The 23,474-nt window shown below is 51.9% G+C and overlaps 1 protein-coding gene and 1 pseudogene across 1 annotated transcript; one reads left to right on the top strand and one right to left on the bottom strand.

Moving 5' to 3' along the window:
• Positions 1 to 303: 303 nt before the first annotated feature.
• On the top strand, positions 304 to 22,933 carry LOC127334304 (flavin-containing monooxygenase FMO GS-OX5-like; annotated as a pseudogene).
• On the bottom strand, positions 3,832 to 6,607 carry LOC139835080 (uncharacterized). Its single transcript, XM_071825064.1, has 6 exons — positions 6,366 to 6,607; positions 6,076 to 6,283; positions 5,770 to 5,985; positions 5,514 to 5,690; positions 4,660 to 4,785; positions 3,832 to 4,149 (listed from the first exon to the last, which is right to left on the bottom strand). The coding sequence occupies exons 2-6, from the start codon at positions 6,235 to 6,237 to the stop codon at positions 3,832 to 3,834; spliced, it is 999 nt and encodes a 332-aa protein (XP_071681165.1). The 5' UTR covers positions 6,238 to 6,283; positions 6,366 to 6,607.
• Positions 22,934 to 23,474: the final 541 nt, after the last annotated feature.

Genomic DNA, 23,474 nt, shown 5'->3' with positions numbered 1-23,474 from the left:
TAATGCAACATATGTATTACAAAATATATATCATTAGAAAACTTAGATGTTCTACTTTCTAATGATATAATTTTTATATTATGCAAATCATATTATGTTGGTTAAATTAACAACCTAGAGATACGCGTAAGCCCTATGAACTAGAAGGGAGGGAGTAGATTCCATTTTACAATCATCATCATCTTTGTCAAAAAAAATTTTAACAATCATCATGAGTAGCTGGCGCACACATGTGAGGGGAGTTTTGCAGCCACCTTGCTTTTGTACCATTGATCATCACTATATAGAACTAAAAAAAATGATATGGCCAACTGCTCCGCGTGTAGAAAAGACAGAGCGCAACGACGAACAGCAGGAGCCAGCTGGAGACGAATTTTTAAACTTTTGTCCGATGCCATCGCGCGTGGCCGTGATCGGCGCGGGAGCCGCCGGGCTGGTGGCGGCGCGCGAGCTGAGGCGCGAGGGCCACGCGCCCGTCGTCTTCGAGCGCGCCACCGGCGTGGGCGGCACCTGGCTCTACGACCCGGCCGCCTCGTCCGACCCGCTCAGCGCCGGCGGTTCCTACTCGAGTCTCTACGCTTCCCTCCGCACCAACCTGCCCCGCGAGATCATGGGCTTCCTCGACTTCCCCTTCGTCGCCGTCGAGGGCGCCGATAGCGACCAGCGCAGGTTCCCCGGGCATGAGGAGGTGCTCCGGTACCTCCAGGAGTTCGCGCGGCGGTTCGACCTCCTCGGGATGGTCCGGCTCGGGACAAAGGTGGTCCGCGTGCACAGGGACGTGAGCGCGGCGAGCTGGAGGGTGGCGTATAGCTCGAGCAAGCTCGCCGGCGTCGGCAGTGAAGAAGTAGAGGTGGGGGAGGAGGCGTTCGACGCCGTCGTCATCTGCAACGGCCACTTCACCGAGCCGCGCCTCGCCCACATCGCCGGTATGTACGTGTACACGTGGTCAGCAAAGTGAAGCTGCCAGTGCTTATTAGTACCACAATTTGCTTGATGATCGATAGAGTGGGCATCTTAATTGAGAGATGATTTGCAGGCATAGATAGTTGGCCCGGCAAACAGTTGCACAGCTACAATTACCGTGTGCCCGACCCATTTCACGGCCAAGTACGTCATTTTACCACCCTAGCTAATTGCTTCTTAATCGACGTCCTATATATCACTACAGGAATCTCTACCTATGCCGACGGCCTCCGGCCCTCGGCGTACCACAGCCTAGCCCTCGGCGTACGGTACGCCGACGGGGACCTTCGGCGTAGCTCCTCGGGCAAGGTTGGCCTCGGCAGAAGCCACGTGGCCCTCGGCGTATCAGCGACCGTCGGCGTAGAACGAGAGGGCCGAGGGCCAGGCCACCCGTCGGCGTACTAGCGCTCGGCGTAGCACGCTAACGGGCGCCGTCGAGCTGACGGCCGTTACGGCTACGCCGAGGGGGCAGCCGTCGGCGTACCGCGCCACGCGTCGCACCCTGGCGAGCTGCGCTGCACGCTACGCCGAGGGGCGCGGCCGTCGGCGTGCCCCGCCACGCGTCGCATCCTGGCGAGCTGCGCTGCACGCTACGCCGAGGGGCGCGGCCGTCGGCGTACACTGCCACGTGGCGCGTCCTGGCGGGCCGTGGCGCATCCTACGCCGAGCGGGTGGCCGTCGGCGTAGACTGCCACGCGTCGCGCCCCTGTTTCACTCGACGCTACCCCGAGGGGGAAGCCGTCGGCGTAGAGGGTGCCATATGGTTCATGTCGACGCTACCCCGAGGGGGAACCCGTCGGCGTAGAGATGACCATTTTTTCTTTTTTTTGCTGGTTTGGTTGTTTCCCAGGATTAGCAGCACATTAAATCACAAATTAATTCACACGAAATAGAGTAAGTGCAAATAGACATAACACGAAGTTCAAGTCTCATAACATAGTTGCGGATACATAGTCGTAGTCTCATAACATAGGTACAAGTGTCATAGTGTCATAGTGCGGATACATAAGTAGCTACTATGGGACAACTAGAGGAGCTCGTCGCCGCTAGACACCGGCCCGGGCCGATTCCTTCCGGTAGAAGCTGCGGAAGAACCACCGGGAGAAGGACCGGGAGAAGTACCGGGAGAAGTACCGGGTGTAGCACCGGGAGAAGGACCACCATGATGAACCGGTGTCATGTCCCTCCCACCACCCTGGTTTCCGGAACATCCCGTTCCCTACACACATGTTCCTGAGATGTTAGCAATTTGCGAGGCAAAGGAAAGCCGTAGTATTCGGTTTGGCGAAGAACTTACCGTTGTTCTCCCATAGTACTCCGCAGCGAAATTTTCCTTCGATGGCATGTTTGGCGCCGGCCCCGGAAAGGGAGGCATCGGCCCTAAATCCGCTGTCTGTCCAGTTTGATTGGCCACAAACGACGCCTGCAAGATAGTTTACATGTCAGTCTTTGCAGAAATGAAGCATCAAACTAGGGGAAAGTGGGACTTGTCATCATTTGCGAAAACAAAGGTTGGAACTTACATGTATATATGCCATGTACTCCATGAACTGCTGCTAGTGCTGGTTGAAGGCCACCTGATATTCTTGATGAGCGGCCACGTAGGCCGCCTCGAAGTCAGGCTACAATTTCACAAATTCATGTCTCGTTAGCACTTAGCAATGTATGAACGAAAGTCGGAAAGAGGATGGAAATGAGGGAAACTTACGTCGTATGCGGGTTGTTGCCGAGCCCGGCGACGAGGCGGGAGAGGGGGGCTGTCCTTGGTGAGTCCCGCCTTGAGACGCGTGAAGGTCGTGGTGAGGGTATGCTTGACGGCCTTGTTCAGCATGGCGAGACGGCCATGCGGCAACCCTCCGGACGACAGGACCAACGACTCCTCGTCGACCTCCGCGCTCATGGGGTCATCCACCTCCGGGTGACGATGCCTCACCATCTCGCAGTAGTTCTCGACGTCCTCGGCGTAGGTGCCGAAGTACTCAGGGAGCGAGGGCTGAGGCTGCGAGAGATCGGGCTTCTTAAGGCGCATCTTGTTGTATATCTCGAGGTCAGACATCTCCTCCTCGGGTCCTAACGCGGCCCTCTGCATCGCGAAAGGAAATGTTATGAGTACCAACTTTGAACCTGAAGGAAAATAAAATGTATACATACCGTCTTCCCCTTGTAGCGCTCGTAGCTGAGGTTTCCCCCACAGTGTGTGCCACCGTCGCCTCGGTTCTCCGCGTTCCGCCTCGCCACGGCTGCAAAGTCCTCGTCCATCTTGAGCCACCTCGTCCTAACCATCTCCTCCCATGCCTCGGCATGCGGCTCGGCCCAATCGGGGATAACCTGAAAATGCAATACTCAACTCAATCTAATGCAATCGCAACTTAGTAGCAATGTAGAATCTCATTGACATTTTACTCACCGACATGTAGTCCTCCACCGTCATCTCGTACTCGGCCTTAGCATTCTTACCGACAATGTCCGGCTTATGGACCCTCTCGCCTCTCTCTGCCCAGAAGTGACCCGCGGACGTGATCCTTTGGTTGTACCACACCTGCGGTGTCAACCTCTCACAAGTCGCCCGCAAAGTCCTGTTCGCGGCCGTCTCCTCAACCTCGGGCGCCACACGATAAAAACACTTCAATCATGCAAAAAACAATTGTGAGATTCATGAGTTAGAACATTGGGGTCATCAAATATGAACATTGGGGACCCTCGGCGTAGCTCCTCGGGCAAGGTTGGCCTCGGCAGAAGCCATGTGGCCCTCGGCGTATCAGCGACCGTCGGCGTAGAACGAGAGGGCCGAGGGCCAGGCCACCCGTCGACGTACTAGCGCTCGGCGTAGCACGCTAACGGGCGCCGTCGAGCTGACGGCCGTTACGGCTACGCCGAGGGGGCAGCCGTCGGCGTACCGCGCCACGCGTCGCACCCTGGCGAGCTGCGCTGCACGCTACGCCGAGGGGCGCGGCCGTCGGCGTACCCACCACGCGTCGCATCCTGGCGAGCTGCGCTGCACGCTACGCCGAGGCGCGGCCGTCGGCGTACACTGCCACGCGGCGCGTCCTGGCGGGCCGTGGCGCATCCTACGCCGAGCGGGTGGCCGTCGGCGTAGACTGCCACGCGTCGCGCCCCTGTTTCACTCGACGCTACCCAGAGGGGGAAGCCGTCGGCGTAGAGGGTGCCATATGGTTCATGTCGACGCTACCCCGAGGGGGAACCCGTCGGCGTAGAGATGACCATTTTTTCTTTTTTTTTGCTGGTTTGGTTGTTTCCCAGGATTAGCAGCACATTAAATCACAAATTAATTCACACGAAATAGAGTAAGTGCAAATAGACATAACACGAAGTTCAAGTCTCATAACATAGTTGCGGATACATAGTCGTAGTCTCATAACATAGGTACAAGTGTCATAGTGTCATAGTGCGGATACATAAGTAGCTACTATGGGACAACTAGAGGAGCTCGTCGCCGCTAGACACCGGCCCGGGCCGATTCCTTCCGGTAGAAGCTGCGGAAGAACCACCGGGAGAAGGACCGGGAGAAGTACCGGGTGTAGCACCGGGAGAAGGACCACCATGATGAACCGGTGTCATGTCCCTCCCACCACCCTGGTTCCCGGAACATCCCGTTCCCTACACACATGTTCCCGAGATGTTAGCAATTTGCGAGGCAAAGGAAAGCCGTAGTATTCGGTTTGGCGAAGAACTTACCGTTGTTCTCCCATAGTACTCCGCAGCGAAATTTTCCTTCGATGGCATGTTTGGCGCCGGCCCCGGAAAGGGAGGCATCGGCCCTAAATCCGCTGTCTGTCCAGTTTGATTGGCCACAAACGATGCCTGCAAGATAGTTTACATGTCAGTCTTTGCAGAAATGAAGCATCAAACTAGGGGAAAGTGGGACTTGTCATCATTTGCGAAAACAAAGGTTGGAACTTACATGTATATATGCCATGTACTCCATGAACTGCTGCTGGTGCTGGTTGAAGGCCACCTGATATTCTTGATGAGCGGCCACGTAGGCCGCCTCGAAGTCAGGCTACAATTTCACAAATTCATGTCTCGTTAGCACTTAGCAATGTATGAACGAAAGTCGGAAAGAGGATGGAAATGAGGGAAACTTACGTCGTATGCGGGTTGTTGCCAAGCCCGGCGACGAGGCGGGAGAGGGGGGCTGTCCTTGGTGAGTCCCGCCTTGAGACGCGTGAAGGTCGTGGTGAGGGTATGCTTGACGGCCTTGTTCAGCATGGCGAGACGGCCATGCGGCAACCCTCCGGACGACAGGACCAACGACTCCTCGTCGACCTCCGCGCTCATGGGGTCATCCACCTCCGGGTGACGATGCCTCACCATCTCGCAGTAGTTCTCGACGTCCTCGGCGTAGGTGCCGAAGTACTCAGGGAGCGAGGGCTGAGGCTGCGAGAGATCGGGCTTCTTAAGCCGCATCTTGTTGTATATCTCGAGGTCAGACATCTCCTCCTCGGGTCCTAACGCGACCCTCTGCATCGCGAAAGGAAATGTTGTGAGTACCAACTTTGAACCTGAAGGAAAATAAAATGTATACATACCGTCTTCCCCTTGTAGCGCTCGTAGCTGAGGTTTCCCCCACAGTGTGTGCCACCGTCGCCTCGGTTCTCCGCGTTCCGCCTCGCCACGGCTGCAAAGTCCTCGTCCATCTTGAGCCACCTCGTCCTAACCATCTCCTCCCATGCCTCGGCATGCGGCTCGGCCCAATCGGGGATAACCTAAAAATGCAATACTCAACTCAATCTAATGCAATCGCAACTTAGTAGCAATGTAGAATCTCATTGACATTTTACTCACCGACATGTAGTCCTCCACCGTCATCTCGTACTCGGCCTTAGCATTCTTACCGACAATGTCCGGCTTATGGACCCTCTCGCCTCTCTCTGCCCAGAAGTGACCCGCGGACGTGATCCTTTGGTTGTACCACACCTGCGGTGTCAACCTCTCACAAGTCGCCCGCAAAGTCCTGTTCGCGGCCGTCTCCTCAACCTCGGGCGCCACACGATAAAAACACTTCAATCATGCAAAAAACAATTGTGAGATTCATGAGTTAGAACATTGGGGTCATCAAATATGAACGAAGCTCGAGAAAATATGTCTTACCCAAAACTTTCTCATCACGGCCTCAGCAGCCGTCGGGAAGCCTACGCCAGGGGCACTCTCGTAGTCCGTCCAAGTAGTGGCTAGCTTCTTCTCGCCAGCTGGGACAGTGCCGAGGGGATAGTACTTGCCCGGCCAGAACTTCCTAAGCAAAGCTCCAATCATGCTGCTAGGCAGGCGCCCCTTGACCCCCGGAGGAAATATCCAATTGCTGCACATGAAAATCAAACATTAGCACATGAAAATCAAACATTAGTACATGAAAATCGAAATTGCCAAATTAGTACACTTACTCAGGGCCAGCAGGAATAATAAGGGTCTTCGCCTCATGGGTCTTAGGCTCCTTCCTCTCGTCGGGGACTCTCGCTTCCCCACGAATCTTCAGTGCCTTCGGCCGCCCATCCTCCTCCGGAGTCTCAAACCCGCGGCTAGAGTCCTCCTCGGCTCTAGACTCCGTCTCCGCCTCCTCTCTAGACGTCCCCTCCAAAAAGAACCCGGAAGCAACGTCGCCTGAAGCCGAGGGTGGTGGCTCAAAGTCCGGTCCTCCCCAGCCACCTCCACCTCCACCTCCACCTCCTCCCAAGCCACCTCTAGCTCCACCACCTCGTCCCCGTCCTCGTCCTCGTCCTCCTCCTCCTACCGCGCCGTCCTCGTAACGCGGATTGCGACGCGGTTCCCTCTCACTCCTTCTAACATTGTTCTTGCGTTGTTGCATCTTCTTAAGCAAGCTCGACGAGTCCTCCTTGCCGCCGCTCATATTGTTCAATCACCTGCATTGAGAAAGAGAAAACAATTAAGAAGCATGTTGAAAAATATATAAATAGTAAGCATAAAGACACTAAACAATTAAGAAGCATGTTCAAAAATATATAAATAATAAGCATAAAGATACTAAACAATAAAGAAGCATGTTGAAAAAAATATAAATACTAAGCATAAAGATACTAAACAAATAAGAAGCATGTTGAAATATAAACACATAAAAGACCCTCACCAGCCGTCATCAATCTCATCGTCAATCTCATTTTGTTTCTCCTTGCCACTATCACTATCACTATCTTTTGAGTAGTAAGTTGGATTTTGATAGACGGGTGGAGGCTCATCATCGCTATCATCTTCCACTTGTAACTTCTCGAGCATATCTATGTCCTTTAGATCCACCACTGACTCACCACGAGTTTCTGCATCGTTCCTGAGGTCCTCTTCAAGAACACATTCTAACTCAAAGTGCCCGAAGTCCTCTTCCTCTTGATAGAAAATTCCCTCGTATGTTACAGGGTCAATGTTGTTGTAATCGTCCTCGGAGGGAATCGGTAGGTTACCATGTGGCGATACGGAACACGACTTCCCAGCCGTTGAGGGCCGCTTTACGGCATGGGTACGGCAAATAATAAACTTGCTTGGCTTGGTGAGCAACAATATAGACATCGGCTCCGGTATAGGTGGTGGAAGGCTTAACTTCAACTAACCCAATGGACTTGGTAATTCTCTGTCCACCTCTTGGGTCAAACCAATGACACTTGAACACAACGAGATTGAGTTGTTTGTTTGTACGATTGAAGGTCAGCTCGTATACATTCTCTAACCTCCCGTAGTAATCAAAGGTATCGGATCCTTTAGTGAAGACACCAGTATTTATCGTTTTTGGATTCGCCCGGCCCTTACGGTGTGTCTCTGTATGGAATCGAAACCCATTCACGTCATACTTCTCATACTTCATGACGTCACGGTTACAACCTTGGAAACACATCTCAACTCATCTGTCATCTCAACGTTTGCATCAGCTCCCTACAATCACGGTTCAAATTTGTTGTGTGCATTAGTTACGTGGAATAACGGGGACAAGTCACATATTGGTAGGTAAGAGGGATAGCTTAGACATTACTTTTTTCATGAACCAAGACACAAAGTTTATTTTTACTTCGGGAGCACCCTCTTTCAGTAGAGTCTCCAACTCCGCGCCCGTGGGATCGCGCGGAAGCCACCATTGTTCATCCGTGAATTCGCTGAAAGGATACAATAAGCATTAGACCGAGTTGAGTGTAGGTGATCGAAACTAGATACAATAAGCATTACACCATGTTACCTAATGAAATCGTGACCGCCATCGTCGTCGTCCCCCCACCACTTCCTTCATGTTCATAAGCACATAGAGCATTATGCAATCCTTCTCTTCCCTCTCCAATCTATATTTTTGTCCTTTACCAGCCTTGCCACCGGGACATTGGAATAGTTGAAGCTTGGGGTCATTCATGGGCACGTCGACATTGTAACGAGAGACCGGGTTATGCAGAGTGGGAACTTCATCAGGATAGTACGTTGTTGCGGCATCTGCCATCTCCCGAAGGCACGTTGCCTCAGCTATGCATGCTTCAATCTTGGCTTTGTTTCCGATTATCTTCCGAATATACTTGAACTCTCTCTCAATACAAAACTGCCACCGAAGCACCTTTGGGCCACCCAATAGTGCCTCGTTTGCGAGTGCACAATGAGATGTGCCATCGGAGTAAAGAAGCCTGGCGGAAAGATCATCTCCAAATTGCATAGCAACTCCCGGCACTTGAACTTGCAGCTTCTCAATAACCTTAGGACATATCTGCTTAGCACGGAGCGTGCGGAAGAAATGGCTCAACTCATGAGCACTCGCCATATTTTCTCGGGGAGATACCCTCGAAGCATCACCGGCATCAGCCGCTCAATCCATATATGATAGTCGTGACTCTTGAGCCCGGTGACTTTCCCGTCGAAAGATTGACTCCCTTGCTCATATTCGAACAATAACCATCAGGGAACATCACAACGTATTTTAGCCACTTGAATGCCTCCTTCTTTTGGATGGAATCAAGGCAGAAGTCGGCGTGCGGCTTGAACCAATTCTTTCGACGGCCAGTAGGACGTTGCATGTGTAATTTCTTCCTATCACAGAGCTTCTCAACATCGACTCTAGCCTTGACATTATCCTTTGACTTCCCGGGAATGTTTAGGCACGTGTGAAATAAGGACTCCGCGACATTCTTTACGGTGTGCATCACATCGATGTTATGGGGAAGTTCGAGGTCCTTGTAATACTCGAGCTTCGTTAAGGCTGCCTCGTGAGTCCAGTTGTGCGTTACACCATATCCCTCAAATTGATGGCCAGCTTCCGATGCCGCTGGCACGAGAGCACGTAGCTCGGCATCAACAGCTATACCATCGAACTTTGGCACCTCTGTTACTTCATGCACAACTTTGCCTTTCTTGAAGTTCTTTTTGTCTTCTCTGAACGGATGCCTCCGTTTGAGGTACTGCCGATTCGTGTCAAACGCAACATACTTGCGACCCTTATTTAGCCAAAGGAACTCAAGTCGATGCCTGCACACTGGGCATGGCCATTTACCAGTTGTACACCATCCGCATGTTAGGGCGTACCCGGGCATGTCATGCATGGTATACTGCAACCAAACTTTCATGCAGAAGTTTGTCTTCGATGCTCGGTCGTACGTCAACGTCCCGTGGTGCCAAGAGTGGTTCAAATCTTCCACAATCGGCTACATGTAGACACTCAAGTTCTTCCCCGGGTAATGGGGCCACTGGAATGATCGGCGACGAAACATGGTCTTCCTCGTCATTAGGACTCCGGGAGGGAGATTGAGCGGAATTACAAACACGGGCCAACAACTGTAATTGGCATTCGACATACCATATGGATTGAAGCCATCTGTAGCTATCGCAATTCTGACATTCCGAGCATCTGCTGCCCTATGGGGGTATTTTCTATCAAAGTTCTTCCATGCATTGCCATCAGATGGATGTCCCATCTTCGTCCGCCCCTGATTGTCCTTTATTCGAGTCCCCATCTTGTGCCACGTCATCTGTTTGGCGGTCTCCTCAGTCAAGTAAAGCCGCTGGATTCTTTTTATGAATGGGAGATACCGAAGAATCGACTTTGCGATCTTTGAGGCGCCTCACCTGACCATCCTTTCCCGTTACCTCTTCATACCTAGAGGCCTTACAAATGGGACAGTACTTGTCCTCCATAAACTGTTTCGAGAAGAGAACACAGCCATTTTCACAACAGTCTATCCTTTGATAATCCATGTTGAGCGCCGACATGAGTTGCCTCGTCTCGTGCGAGGCTTTTAGGCGGACAATGCCCTTTGGGCAACATGTTACCGATTGTTTTCAGACTTGCTTGAAGCCGTCACGGGTGGTGTTGTACCGGGTCTTGTCGGCTAGACATTGGGAGATGGCATCGAGCTGAGAAATCTCGGCGCCATCGTACGGAGAGCGTCTTAGCAGCGGCTATCATATCATAGAAGGCCTTCGCGGCTGGCTCTGGTTCCTCCGGTTACGGGAGGTTCCTCCGGTTCTGGCGGGTCCTCCCGTGAAGGTGGCGACTCTGGCATGTGGGCATCGACAAGATCATCTAGAAAGTCTCTAACCCCATCGTACTCATTGCCATTGAGCCGCTGCCGCATCACCTCACCTCTGTCACGTTCGTGCTCATCAAAGTCGATCTGCGTGACGTAACGAGGCATATACCCATATTGCAGAAGGTGTTTAAACATGTCATCCTTTCCACGACGGTGATGCTTCAAGCAACGATTGCACGGGCAAAGTGGCTGAACCTTCTGTTTTGTACCACGCGCCAACTCCTTCACTAAATGCCAAGTCTTCCTTATCCACTCATCTGTTTTATTAGTCACACTAACACGGCCGGTGTACATCCATCCATTATCAGCCATCCTCTGCTCTATTGGAAGCCAAACGACAAGCATAGCATTTATATCAAATAGGAAAATGCATCATATTTTAATTTTTTAACGAGGCAAAACGAATGCATCAACCTACATCTCTACTAGGTGGGCTCTAGCAGCCGCCGGATCCGTAGATTGAGTACGTTCTCCATGCTCTACCCCGGTCCGAGTCAAAATTTCGGCAGCACCTCCCCGCTGCTCTCCCGATACACGTCTCGCCAAAAAGACAAGAGGATGTGCATCCGGAGAACAACGGTGAGGCGCTGCCGAAATCCTGACTCGGACCGGAGCAGAGCATGGAGAACGTACCCAACTACGGATCCGCCGACTGTCCCGTAAATGCCGCAAGCGTTACGGTTGAAAATATGCCGACCACTAATGCATATTTATCCGCGTAACGCTTGAGGACGGGAAGTGACACCTAGGTTACGCAACTTGACTTGGAAAATGAATCTAGTGACATAAATAAAATGCGGAGAAGAAGTTGGAAATTTAGCTCACCCTCGGCTGTAGAGGAAGCAGTCGAACAATCGAGTGTCGATGTCGGCGGCCGTCGAGAAGCGCGTCAAGATCCGGGATCGTCACGCCGGGGTGCTCAAGACGAGGCGGTCACGGCCTGGCCTATTACAAATACATATTATTAGAAGAAATTCACATTTGCATTTCTATTTACATTATTAAACATAGCATTTCAATTTCAACTACACATTTCTATTTCTTTCCAAATGTCCACTATTCTATTTCTATTACTATTTCAAATCAATCCTATTTCTATTTTTTTCTACTATTTACACTATTCTATTTCTATCCCCACTATCTATGTTTGTATTTCCAAATAACTTTGGTTGTCCTTCCAAATGATTAATTTCTATGTTTGTATTTCATTTTTTACCATGGAACTGTGGGACAACATTGTATTACACCTTAGGATAACAACTATGCATGTTTACATGAACACAAAAGATTCCCTAAAAAACATGAACACAAAAGAAATAAAAACTACAAGAGGTTGCCAATCCATGCTTACCATCTCCCGGCGGCTGAGGAGGAGGAGGAGGCCGGGGCGAGGAGGAGGAGGCCGGGGCGAGGAGGAGGAGGCCGGGGTGAGGAGGAGCGGGGGCTGAGGAGGAGGAGGGGGCCGGGGCGAGGAGGAGCGGGGGCGGGGCGAGGAGGAGGCCGGGGCGAGGAGGAGGCCGGGCGAGAGGAGGAGGCCGGGGTGAGGAGGAGCGAGGCGGCGGGTCAGGAGGCGGCGGCGGGTAGGAGGCGGCGGGTAGGAGGAGGAGGCCGGGGCGAGGAGGAGGCGGCGGCGGCGGAGGAGGAGGAGGCCGAAGCGAAGGCGGCAGCGTGGCGGCGGGTAGGAGGCGGCGGCGGCGGCGTGTAGGAGGCGGCGGCGGCGGCGGCGGGTAGGAGGCGGCGGCGGGACGACAGGGAAAAGAGGGCGCGGGGGAAAAACGCGAGCACGGGCGGGGACTTGGCCGAAAACGCGTGTTTTTCGGGCACAGCTTGTGCCCTACGCCGAGGGCCACCGTCGGCTTAGCCGTTGAGGTGGACCCTGGGCAACCCGCTAGGGTTTGGATACGCCGAGGGCCCCCCTCGGCACATGTATTTTTTTAAATTTTTTTTTCTTTCATTGTTTCATCTAATAACTATAATATACTAGTATATATTATCCAGATTACCTTTTTTACCACGTCGACTTCTAATAACTAGGACACATAAAATGACGCCACGCGGCTCCGCTCGATTTTTTTGGCTCCGTTTGCTTTGCCATAGCTAGCAAAACGGGGCGCGGGACATGCGGTATGGCCGTACCGGGCGCGCGCGTGCACCCGTCCGCCAACGCGCGAAACGGAAAACATTTAGCACATAAAATGACGCGTCCTAGACCTAAAAACATTTTTTCCTCCATTTATTGAGCGAAGGAAAGTGTCGCCCCAGTTCAAATCCGGACAGTTTCCAGCGGATTCGGCGGGGCACCGCAGGAAGCGGGTGGGATTCCCAGATGGCTTCCGCGCGCATATGGCATGTGATAGGTGGTGCGTAGGAGGTATCCTACCGCCGCGCGGAGGTCCCGCGCGATACTGAAATGCGCACCATGTAGCTGCTTCACAAAAAAAGCCCTTCCGGCACCCCGAAAATGGAAAAACCGTCGCCCGTGGTTCGGATTGGAAATCCGTGACCGGGGCCTTTCTTGCCATCCTAAGGCCCACGCACGTGCCAAATATGGCCTCGTTCCGACAAACTATGTGGTGAAACGGGCCGTTTCCTACTCATTTCCCCTAAAAGCCATAGAACTCCGGACGAGATAGCCCTGTTCGTGAAGGGTTCTCCAAGATAATTGCCGTATCCCAGTTCCGTCTTTTGCAGTGGTTACTAGGACACATAAAATGACGCCACGCGGCTCCGCTCGATTTTTTGGCTCCGTTTGCTTTGCCAACTGCGCAAAACGGGGCCGCCGGGACATGCGGTATGGCCGTACCGGGCGCGCGCGTGCACCCGTCCGCCAACGCGCGAAACGGAAAACATTTAGCACATAAAATGACGCGTCCTAGACCTAAAAACATTTTTTCCTCCATTTATTGAGTGAAGGAAGTGTCGCCCCAGTTCAAATCCGGACAGTTTCCAGCGGATTCGGCGGGGCACCGCAGGAAGCGGGTGGGATTCCCAGATGGCTTCCGCGCGCATATGGCATGTGATAGGTGGTGCGTAGGAGGTATCCTACCACCGCGCGGAGGTCCCGCGCGATACTGAAATGCGCGCCATGTAGCTGCTTCACAAAAAAAAGCCCTTCCGGCACCCCGAAAATGGAAAAACCGTCGCCCATGGTTCGGATTGGAAATCCGCAACCGGGGCCTTGCTTCCCATCCTAAGGCCCACGCACGTGCCAAATATGGCCTCGTTCCGACAAACTATGTGGTGAAACGGGCCGTTTCCTACTCATTTCCCCTAAAAGCCATAGAACTCCGGACGAGATAGCCCTGTTCGTGAAGGGTTCTCCAAGATAATTGCCGTATCCCAGTTCCGTCTTTTGCAGTGGTTACTAGGACACATAAATTGACGCCACGCGGCTCCGCTCGATTTTTTGGCTCCGTTTGCTTTGCCAACTGCGCAAAACGGGGCCGCCGGGACATGCGGTATGGCCGTACCGGGCGCGCGCGTGCACCCGTCCGCCAACGCGCGAAACGGAAAACATTTAGCACATAAAATGACGCGTCCTAGACCTAAAAACATTTTTCCCTCCATTTATTGAGCGAAGGAAAGTGTCGCCCCAGTTCAAATCCGGACAGTTTCCAGCGGATTCGGCGGGGCACCGCAGGAAGCGGGTGGGATTCCCAGATGGCTTCCGCGCGCATATGGCATGTGATAGGTGGTGCGTAGGAGGTATCCTACCGCCGCGCGGAGGTCCCGCGCGATACTGAAATGCGCGCCATGTAGCTGCTTCACAAAAAAAGCCCTTCCGGCACCCCGAAAATGGAAAAACCGTCGTCCGTGGTTCGGATTGGAAATCCGCGACCGGGGCCTTGCTTCCCATCCTAAGGCCCACGCACGTGCCAAATATGGCCTCGTTCCGACAAACTATGTGGTGAAACGGGCCGTTTCCTACTCATTTCCCCTAAAAGCCATAGAACTCCGGACGAGATAGCCCTGTTCGTGAAGGGTTCTCCAAGATAATTGCCGTATGCCAGTTCCGTCTTTTGCAGTGGTTACTAGGACACATAAAATGACGCCACGCGGCTCCGCTCGATTTTTTGGCTCCGTTTGCTTTGCCAACTGCGCAAAACGGGGCCGCCGGGACATGCGGTATGGCCGTACCGGGCGCGCGCGTGCACCCCTCCGCCAACACGCGAAACGGAAAACATTTAGCACATAAAATGACGCGTCCTAGACCTAAAAACATTTTTCCCTCCATTTATTGAGCGAAGGAAAGTGTCGCCCCAGTTCAAATCCGGACAGTTTCCAGCGGATTCGGCGGGGCACCGCAGGAAGCGGGTGGGATTCCCGAGATGGCTTCCGCGCGCATATGGCATGTGATTGGTGGTGCGTAGGAGGTTTCCTACCGCCGCTCGGAGGTCCCGCGATATTCTGAAATGCGCGCCATGTAGCTGCTTCACAAAAAAAAGCCCTTCTGGCACCCCTTAAATGGAAAAACCATCGCCCGTGGTTCTGGATTGGAAATCCGCGACCGGGGCCTTGCTTCCCATCCTAAGGCCCACGCACGTGCCAAATATGGCCTCGTTCGACAAACTATGTGGTGAAACGGGCCGTTTCCTACTCATTTCCCCTAAAAGCCATAGAACCTCGGACGAGAGAGCCCTGTTCGTGAAGGGTTCTCCAAGATAATTGCCGTAACCAAGTTCCGTCTATTGCAGTGGTTACTATGACACATAAAATGACGCCACGCGGCTCCGCTCGATTTTTTGGCTCCGTTTTCTTTGCCAACAGCGCAAAAAGGGGCCGCCGGGACATGCGGTATGGCCGTGCTCGGGCGCGCGCGTGCACCCCTCCGCCAACACGCGAAACGGAAAACATTTAGCACATAAAATGATGCGTCGTAGACCTAAACACATTTTTCCCTCCATTTATTGAGCGAAGGAAAGTGTCGCCCCGATTCAAATCGGACAGTTTCCGGCGGATTCGGCGGGGCACCGCGGGAAGCGGGTGGGATTCCCAGATGGCTTCCGCGCGCATATGGCATGTGATAGGTGGTGCGTAGGAGGTATCCTACCGCCGCGCGGAGGTCCCGCGCGATACTGAAATGCGCGCCATGTAGCTGCTTCACAAAAAAAGCCCTTAGGCACCCGAAAATGGAAAAACCATCGCCCGTGGTTCGGATTGGAAATCCGCGACCGGGGCCTTGCTTCCCATCCTAAGGCCCACGCACGTGCCAAATATGGCCTCGTTCCGACAAACTATGTGGTGAAACGGGCCGTTTCCTACTCATTTCCCCTAAAAGCCATAGAACTCCGGACGAGATAGCCCTGTTCGTGAAGGGTTCTCCAAGATAATTGCCGTATCCCAGTTCCGTCTTTTGCAGTGGTTACTAGGACACATAAAATGACGCCACGCGGCTCCGCTCGATTTTTTGGCTCCGTTTGCTTTGCCAACTGCGCAAAACGGGGCCGCCGGGACATGCGGTATGGCCGTACGGCGCGCGCGTGCACCCGTCCGCCAACGCGCTTGAAACGGAAAACATTTAGCAAATAAAATGACGTGTCCTAGACCTAAAAACATTTTCCCTCCATTTATTGAGCGAAGGAAAGTGTCGCGGTTCAAATCCGGACGGTTTCCGGCGGATTCGGCGGGGCACCGCAGGAAGCGGGTGGGATTCCCAGATGGCTTCCGCGCGCATATGGCATGTGATAGGTGGTGCGTAGGAGGTATCCTACCGCCGCGCGGAGGTCCCGCGCGATACTGAAATGCGCGCCATGTAGCTGCTTCACAAAAAAAAGCCCTTCCGGCACCCCGAAAATGGAAAAACCATCGTCCGTGGTTCGGATTGGAAATCCGCGACCGGGACCTTGCTTCCCATCCTAAGGCCCACGCACGTGCCAAATATGGCCTCGTTCTGACAAACTATGTGGTGAAACGGGCCGTTTCCTACTCATTTCCCCTAAAAGCCATAGAACTCCGGACGAGATAGCCCTGTTCGTGAAGGGTTCTCAAAGATAATTGCCGTATCCCAGTTCCGTCTTTTGCAGTGGTTACTAGGACACATAAAATGACGCCACGCGGCTCCGCTCGATTTTTTGGCTCCGTTTGCTTTGCCAACTGCGCAAAACGGGGCCGCCGGGACATGCGGTATGGCCGTACCGGGCGCGCGCGTGCACCCGTCCACCAACACGCGAAACGGAAAACATTTAGCACATAAAATGACGCGTCCTAGACCTAAAAACATTTTTCCCTCCATTTATTGAGCGAAGGAAAGTGTCGCCCCAGTTCAAATCCGGTCAGTTTCCAGCGGATTCAGCGGGGCACCGCAGGAAGCGGGTGGGATTCTCAGATGGCTTCCGCGCGCATATGGCATGTGATAGGTGGTGCGTAGGAGGTATCCTACCGCTGCGCGGAGGTCCCGCGTGATACTGAAATGCGCACCATGTAGCTGCTTCACAAAAAAAGCCCTTCCGGCACCCCGAAAATGGAAAAACCGTCGCCCGTGGTTCGGATTGGAAATCCGCGACCGGGGCCTTGCTTCCCATCCTAAGGCCCACGCACGTGCCAAATATGGCCTCGTTCCGACAAACTATGTGGTGAAACGGGCCGTTTCCTACTCATTTCCCCTAAAAGCCATAGAACTCCGGACGAGATAGCCCTGTTCGTGAAGGGTTCTCCAAGATAATTGCCGTATCCCAGTTCCGTCTTTTGCAGTGGTTACTAGGACACATAAAATGACGCCACGCGGCCCCGCTCGATTTTTTGGCTCCGTTTGCTTTGCCAACTGCGCAAAACGGGGCCGCCGGGACATGCGGTATGGCCGTACTGGGCGCGCGCGTGCACCCGTCCGCCAACGCGCGAAACGGAAAACATTTAGCACATAAAATGACGTGTCCTAGACCTAAAAACATTTTTCCCTCCATTTATTGAGCGAAGGAAAGTGTCGCCCCAGTTCAAATCCGGACAGTTTCCAGCGGATTCGGCGGGGCACCGCAGGAAGCGGGTGGGATTCCCAGATGGCTTCCGCGCGCATATGGCATGTGATAGGTGGTGCGTTGGAGGTATCCTACCGCCGCGCGGAGGTCCCGCGCGATCTTGAAATGCGCGCCATGTAGCTGCTTCACAAAAAGCCCTTAGGCACCCGAAAATGGAAAAACCGTCGTCCGTGGTTCGGATTGGAAATCCGCGACCGGGGCCTTGCTTCCCATCCTAAGGCCCACGCACGTGCCAAATATGGCCTCGTTCCGAGCAAACTATGTGGTGAAACGGGCCGTTTCCTACTCATTTCCCCTAAAAGCCATAGAACTCCGGACGAGATAGCCACCATTCGTGAAGGGTTCTCCAAGATAATTGCCGTATCCCAGTTCCGTATTTTGCAGTGGTTACTAGGACACATAAAATGACGCCACGCGGCTCCGCTCGATTTTTTGGCTCCGTTTGCTTTGCCAGCTGCGCAAAACGGGGCCGCCGGGACATGCGGTATGGCCGTACCGGGCGCGCGCGTGCACCCGTCCGCCAACACGCGAAACGGAAAACATTTAGCACATAAAATGACACGTCCTAGACCTAACAACATTTTCCCTCCATTTATTGAGCGAAGGAAAGTGTCGCCCCAGTTCATATCCGGTCGGTTTCGGCAGATTCAGCGGGGCACCGCAGAAGCGGGTGGGATTCCCAGATGGCTTCCGCGCGCATATGGCATGTGATAGGTGGTGCGTAGGAGGTATCCTACCGCTGCGCGGAGGTCCCGCGCGATACTGAAATGCGCACCATGTAGCTGCTTCACAAAAAAAGCCCTTCCGGCACCCCGAAAATGGAAAAACCGTCGCCCGTGGTTCGGATTGGAAATCCGCGACCGGGGCCTTGCTTCCCATCCTAAGGCCCACGCACGTGCCAAATATGGCCTCGTTCCGACAAACTATGTGGTGAAACGGGCCGTTTCCTACTCATTTCCCCTAAAAGCCCTAGAACTCCGGACGAGATAGCCACTGTTCGTGAAGGGTTCTCCAAGATAATTACCGTATCCCAGTTCCGTCTTTTGCAGTGGTTACTAGGACACATAAAATGACGCCACGCGGCTCCGCTCGATTTTTTGGCTCCGTTTGCTTTGCCAACAGCGCAAAACGGGACACGCCGGGACATGCGGTATGGCCGTACCGAGGCGCGCGCGTGCACCCGTCCGCCAACGCGAAAGCGGAAAACATTTAGCACATAAAATGACGCGTCCTAGACCTAAAAACATTTTCCCTCCATTTATTGAGCGAAGGAAAGTGTCGCCCCGGTTCAAATCGGTCGGTTTCCGGCGGATTCGGCGGGGCACCGCGAGAAGCGGGTGGGATTCCCGAGATGGCTTCCGCGCGCATATGGCATGTGATAGGTGGTGCGTAGGAGGTATCCTACCACTGCGCGGAGGTCCCGCGCGATCTTGAAATGCGCGCCATGTAGCTGCTTCACAAAAAAAGCCCTTAGGCACCGAAAATGGAAAAACCGTCGCCCGTGGTTCGGATTGGAAATCCGCGACCGGGGCCTTGCTTCCCATCCTAAGGCCCACGCACGTGCCAAATATGGCCTCGTTCCGACAAACTATGTGGTGAAACGGGCCGTTTCCTACTCATTTCCCCTAAAAGCCATAGAACTCCGGACGAGATAGCCCTGTTCGTGAAGGGTTCTCCAAGATAATTGCCGTATCCCAGTTCCGTCTTTTGCAGTGGTTACTAGGACACATAAAATGACGCCACGCGGCTCCGCTCGATTTTTGGCTCCGTTTGCTTTGCCAAGCTCGCAAAACAGGGCCGCCGGGACATCTTGTTATGGCCGTACCGGGCGCGCGCGTGCACCCGTCCGCCAACGCGCGAAACGGAAAATATTTATCACATAAAATGACGCGTCACACTTGTACATATATGTTAGGGGCAGATGCAAGTTTTCCAACAATTCTGATGCTCCGGTGATCTGTATCTTGGGAAACCCTAGGGCGGGGACCCCGTAGATCTACCCTCCGTGCGAGAGCTTACCAATGTAATTTTTTACTTGTTTTGGTTTATTTAGGACATATGTACATGGAAACCATAGGTTGGGCATACTTCACCATAAAATAGGCTCCATTTGAGCCGTGGCGCGAGTTTCCACATACGGATCCTGGATTTTACCAAGTGTTAGCCCATGTATGCGAAATCGTCAACAACGGGTACATCCAAGGTTAGCCAAACCTTACATCACACTTGTACACATATGTTTTGGGCATATGGCAGTTTTCCATCGATTCCGTCGTCCCGTTTGTCATTGTCTTGAAAAAACCCTAGGGCGGGGACCCCGCAGATCTACCCCTATAGCTTTCTCCGTGTGAGGGTTTACCAATGGACTTTTTACTTGCTTTGGTTTGTTTAGGACATATGTATATGGAAACCATAGGTTGGGCATACTTTACCATAAAATAGGCTCTGTTTGAGCCGTGGCGGGAGTTTCCACATACAGATCCTGCATTTCACCAAGTGCTAGCCCATGTATGCGGAAATCGTCAACGCCGGGTACATGCAAGGTTAGACAAACCTTACATCACACTTGTACACATATGTTAGGGACAAATGCAAGTTTTCAAGCGATTCCGACGCTCCGGTGATCTGTATCTTGGGAAACCCTAGGGCGGGGACCCTGCAGATCTACCCCTATAGCTTTCTCCGTGCGAGGGTTTACCAATGGATTTTTTTATTTGCTTTGCTTTGTTTAGGACATATGCACATGGAAACCATAGGTTTGGAATGAAATAGGCCCCGGATGAGCCGTAGCAGGAGTTTCCACATACAAATCCTGGATTTTACCAAGTGTGGGCCCATGTATGCGGAAATCGTCAACGCCGGGTACATGCAAGGTTAGACAAACCTTACATCACACTTGTACACATATGTTAGGGACAAATGCAAGTTTTCAAGCGATTCCGACGCTCCAGTGATCTGTATCTTGGGAAACCCTAGGGCGGGGACCATGCAGATCTACCCCTATAGCTTTCTCCGTGTGAGGGTTTACCAATGGATTTTTTTATTTGCTATGCTTTGTTTAGGACATATGCACATGGAAACCATAGGTTTGGAATGAAATAGGCCCCGGATGAGCCGTAGCAGGAGTTTCCACATACAAATCCTGGATTTTACCAAGTGTCGGCCCATGTATGCGGAAATCGTCAACGCGGGGTACATGCAAGGTTAGACAAACCTTACATCACACTTGTACACATATGTTAGGGACAAATGCAAGTTTTCAAGCGATTCCGACGCTCCGGTGATCTGTATCTTGGGAAACCCTAGGCCGGGGACGTTGCAGATCTACCCCTATAGCTTTTTTCGTGCGAGGGTTCACCAATGGATTTTTTTAATTTTTTTGCTTTGTTTAGGACATATGCACATGGAAACCATAGGTTTGGAATGAAATAGGCCCCGGATGAGCCGTAGCAGGAGTTTCCAGCGATTCGGACGCTCCGGTGGTTTGTATCTAGGGAAACCCTAGGGGGCGGGGACCCCGCAAATCTACCCCTAGGGTTAGGGTTAGGGTTAGAGTTAGGGTTAGCAATGGACTTTTTTCCTTTGTTTTAGGACATATGTACATCGATAGCAGATGTTGGGCCTACTGGATCCCGTCGACCCGTCTACGAAGAGCGTCACTCGTGGGATCTACATAAGCCATCTACCATTTTTTTCTTTAAAAAAGTAACTATTTTTACATAATTCATACTAGTACATAAATAAAACAAACATAATATAAAGTTAATGACCGAGAAGAAAAAAAGAAAAAAAAATGTATGCCGAGGGTGGCCCTCGGCGCCTCGCTGACGCCGTGACCGGGCCGTCACGGCCGGAGCGGGACCGGAGCACATGCTCGTGCTACGCCGACGGCCGTTAGTACGCCGAGGGTGGCCGTCGGCGTATCCGTCTCTACGCCGAGGGTATGTCTACGCCGAGGGGCTAGATGGGCCGCTGCCATGGACCGGACGTACGCCGACGGCCCCGACATTTGGCCGTCGGCGTACGCCACGGCCGTCGGCGCAGCGAGCCATTCCTGTAGTGTATGTGCGAGCTTATTAAATTTGCATGGGTAGCTAGGTTGTGGTGATAATAGGATATCATCCCAGTGGGATAGATATCTCGAGGGAACTTGCTGGTGTCGCCAAAGAGGTCCATGTTGCCATACGATCGGCGCCTTGTGAAATGCAGACTACTCCTACATCTGATCGTTCAAACTTGTGGCTACATTCCATGGTAACTTATATTGCCACTGTTTTAAAATAAGCTGAGTCACTTATTTTCGTATCCAGGGAATACGTAATATCATATCGAATCCACCAATTCGGTCAGCGCATTGAGATAGCTAGCGACATCAAGTGGTTAATACTACAGTATTACAAATGCTTATTGCAGATTGAGCGTGCCGAGGAAGATGGCACTATTGTGTTTCAAGATGGCAGTCGTATCAAAGCGGATGCTATTGTGCATTGTACTGGGTAAGTAACTAGTACATCTTCCTAAATCTAGTCAGTGTGGCTGGAGCCTCTGCTTGCGATGAAAAAAAAAAACTATCTTGTGTGAATTATGTTTCATCGGTTCCTAATTATGCAGATACAAGTATAACTTCCCATTCATAGGTGATGACGTTGGTACCTATGTGGAAGACAACTGCGTGCGACCGCTCTACAAGCACGTGTTCCCTCCCCAACTAGCTCTCCTCACGTCTCCTTCATTGGATTGCCCTTCATGGTCAGCTTATTTTGCTAGCTAGGCCAGCTAGCTACGTTTGAGCTCTATTGTTGTTCACTAGTTAGTTGTTTGATCTATGCATTCACGAGTTTGAATTAAGTTCCTTCTCTCCAGTCTATCCTTTTTCCATTGTTTCAACTCCAAAGCACCTGGGTGGCTCGAGTTCTATCAGGAAGAATTGAGCTCCCATCACAAGAAAACATGATGCATGATGTGGCAGCATTTTACGCAGACATGGAAGCTCGCGGATGCCCCAAGAGATCCACTCATGGCCTCAGATGCACGGTATGGTACATACATTCATTGATCTGTATGCTTTTCATAATTAGCTATTTTGCCACTCACCGTTATTATAACTTTATTACTGGACTTATTTTGACATTGCAGTTTGAGTACGAGGACTGGTTGGTGGAGCAATGTGGGATGGAGAAGATCGAGGAGTGGAGGAAACTTATATACATCATGGCAAGAACCACGGCGCCCGATCGGCATGAGAGCTATCGAGACGAGTGGGAAGACAACCATTTATTGGCACAGGCACACCGGGATTTCACAAAGTATCTCTGATTTAATGTCATCCAGAAACTCTTTCCATCTACTCACTATTTGGCTTCCATCGGTGAATTACTTTGTTTCAGTGCTTCTTTTAATTTGCATATGTACAAAATCTTGAAAAAGAATTGAGGCATGTAGAAGACATGAAATCAAGATCAGATGAAATGCACAAAATACATCGTTTCATAATATAGGTAATCATTTGACTTGAACTCCTGTACCAAGACAAGGAAGTTGGTGTTGTCGGCAGTGGGCGGCAGGTATGGCGGCATGTGAATACTATGATCTAATTGTGATCAAACCTGTTATGGTAATTGGTAATAAATAGCCAAAGTCAAGTCAACCCAATAACCAGAGTCCAAGCTACTAGTCATGGTTAGCAAGTCAAAGATAAAGAAAAGATAAATGATGTTTAAATTTCAAAATTTACAGGCACATATCTGTTTCCATTTTCTACATATTTGATTTTTTTCCCCTTAAAACCATGTGAGTTTTGCTAAATATGCCCTGAGATGTCTTATGCTATGTCTGTTTGGTCATTTCCTCTCGCTCGATCGATATCATAGATGTGAAAGGAAAGATATCAGAATTTCAAGGTATAAATGGATCGCCAGCTCTCACCATTTTTTTTTCACCACCCCAATGAAGAACATTTCTGCAAAGTGAAAAAAAATCTTTCCATGTTACCAATGAACATTTCACCTTTCTCCTTATC

The sequence above is a fragment of the Lolium perenne genome, chromosome 2 (assembly GCF_019359855.2).
Source record: "Lolium perenne isolate Kyuss_39 chromosome 2, Kyuss_2.0, whole genome shotgun sequence".
NCBI classification, from domain to species: domain Eukaryota; kingdom Viridiplantae; phylum Streptophyta; class Magnoliopsida; order Poales; family Poaceae; genus Lolium; species Lolium perenne.
Note: the sequence above shows the minus strand (reverse complement) of the source record. Positions and strands in the feature narration are given on the sequence as shown.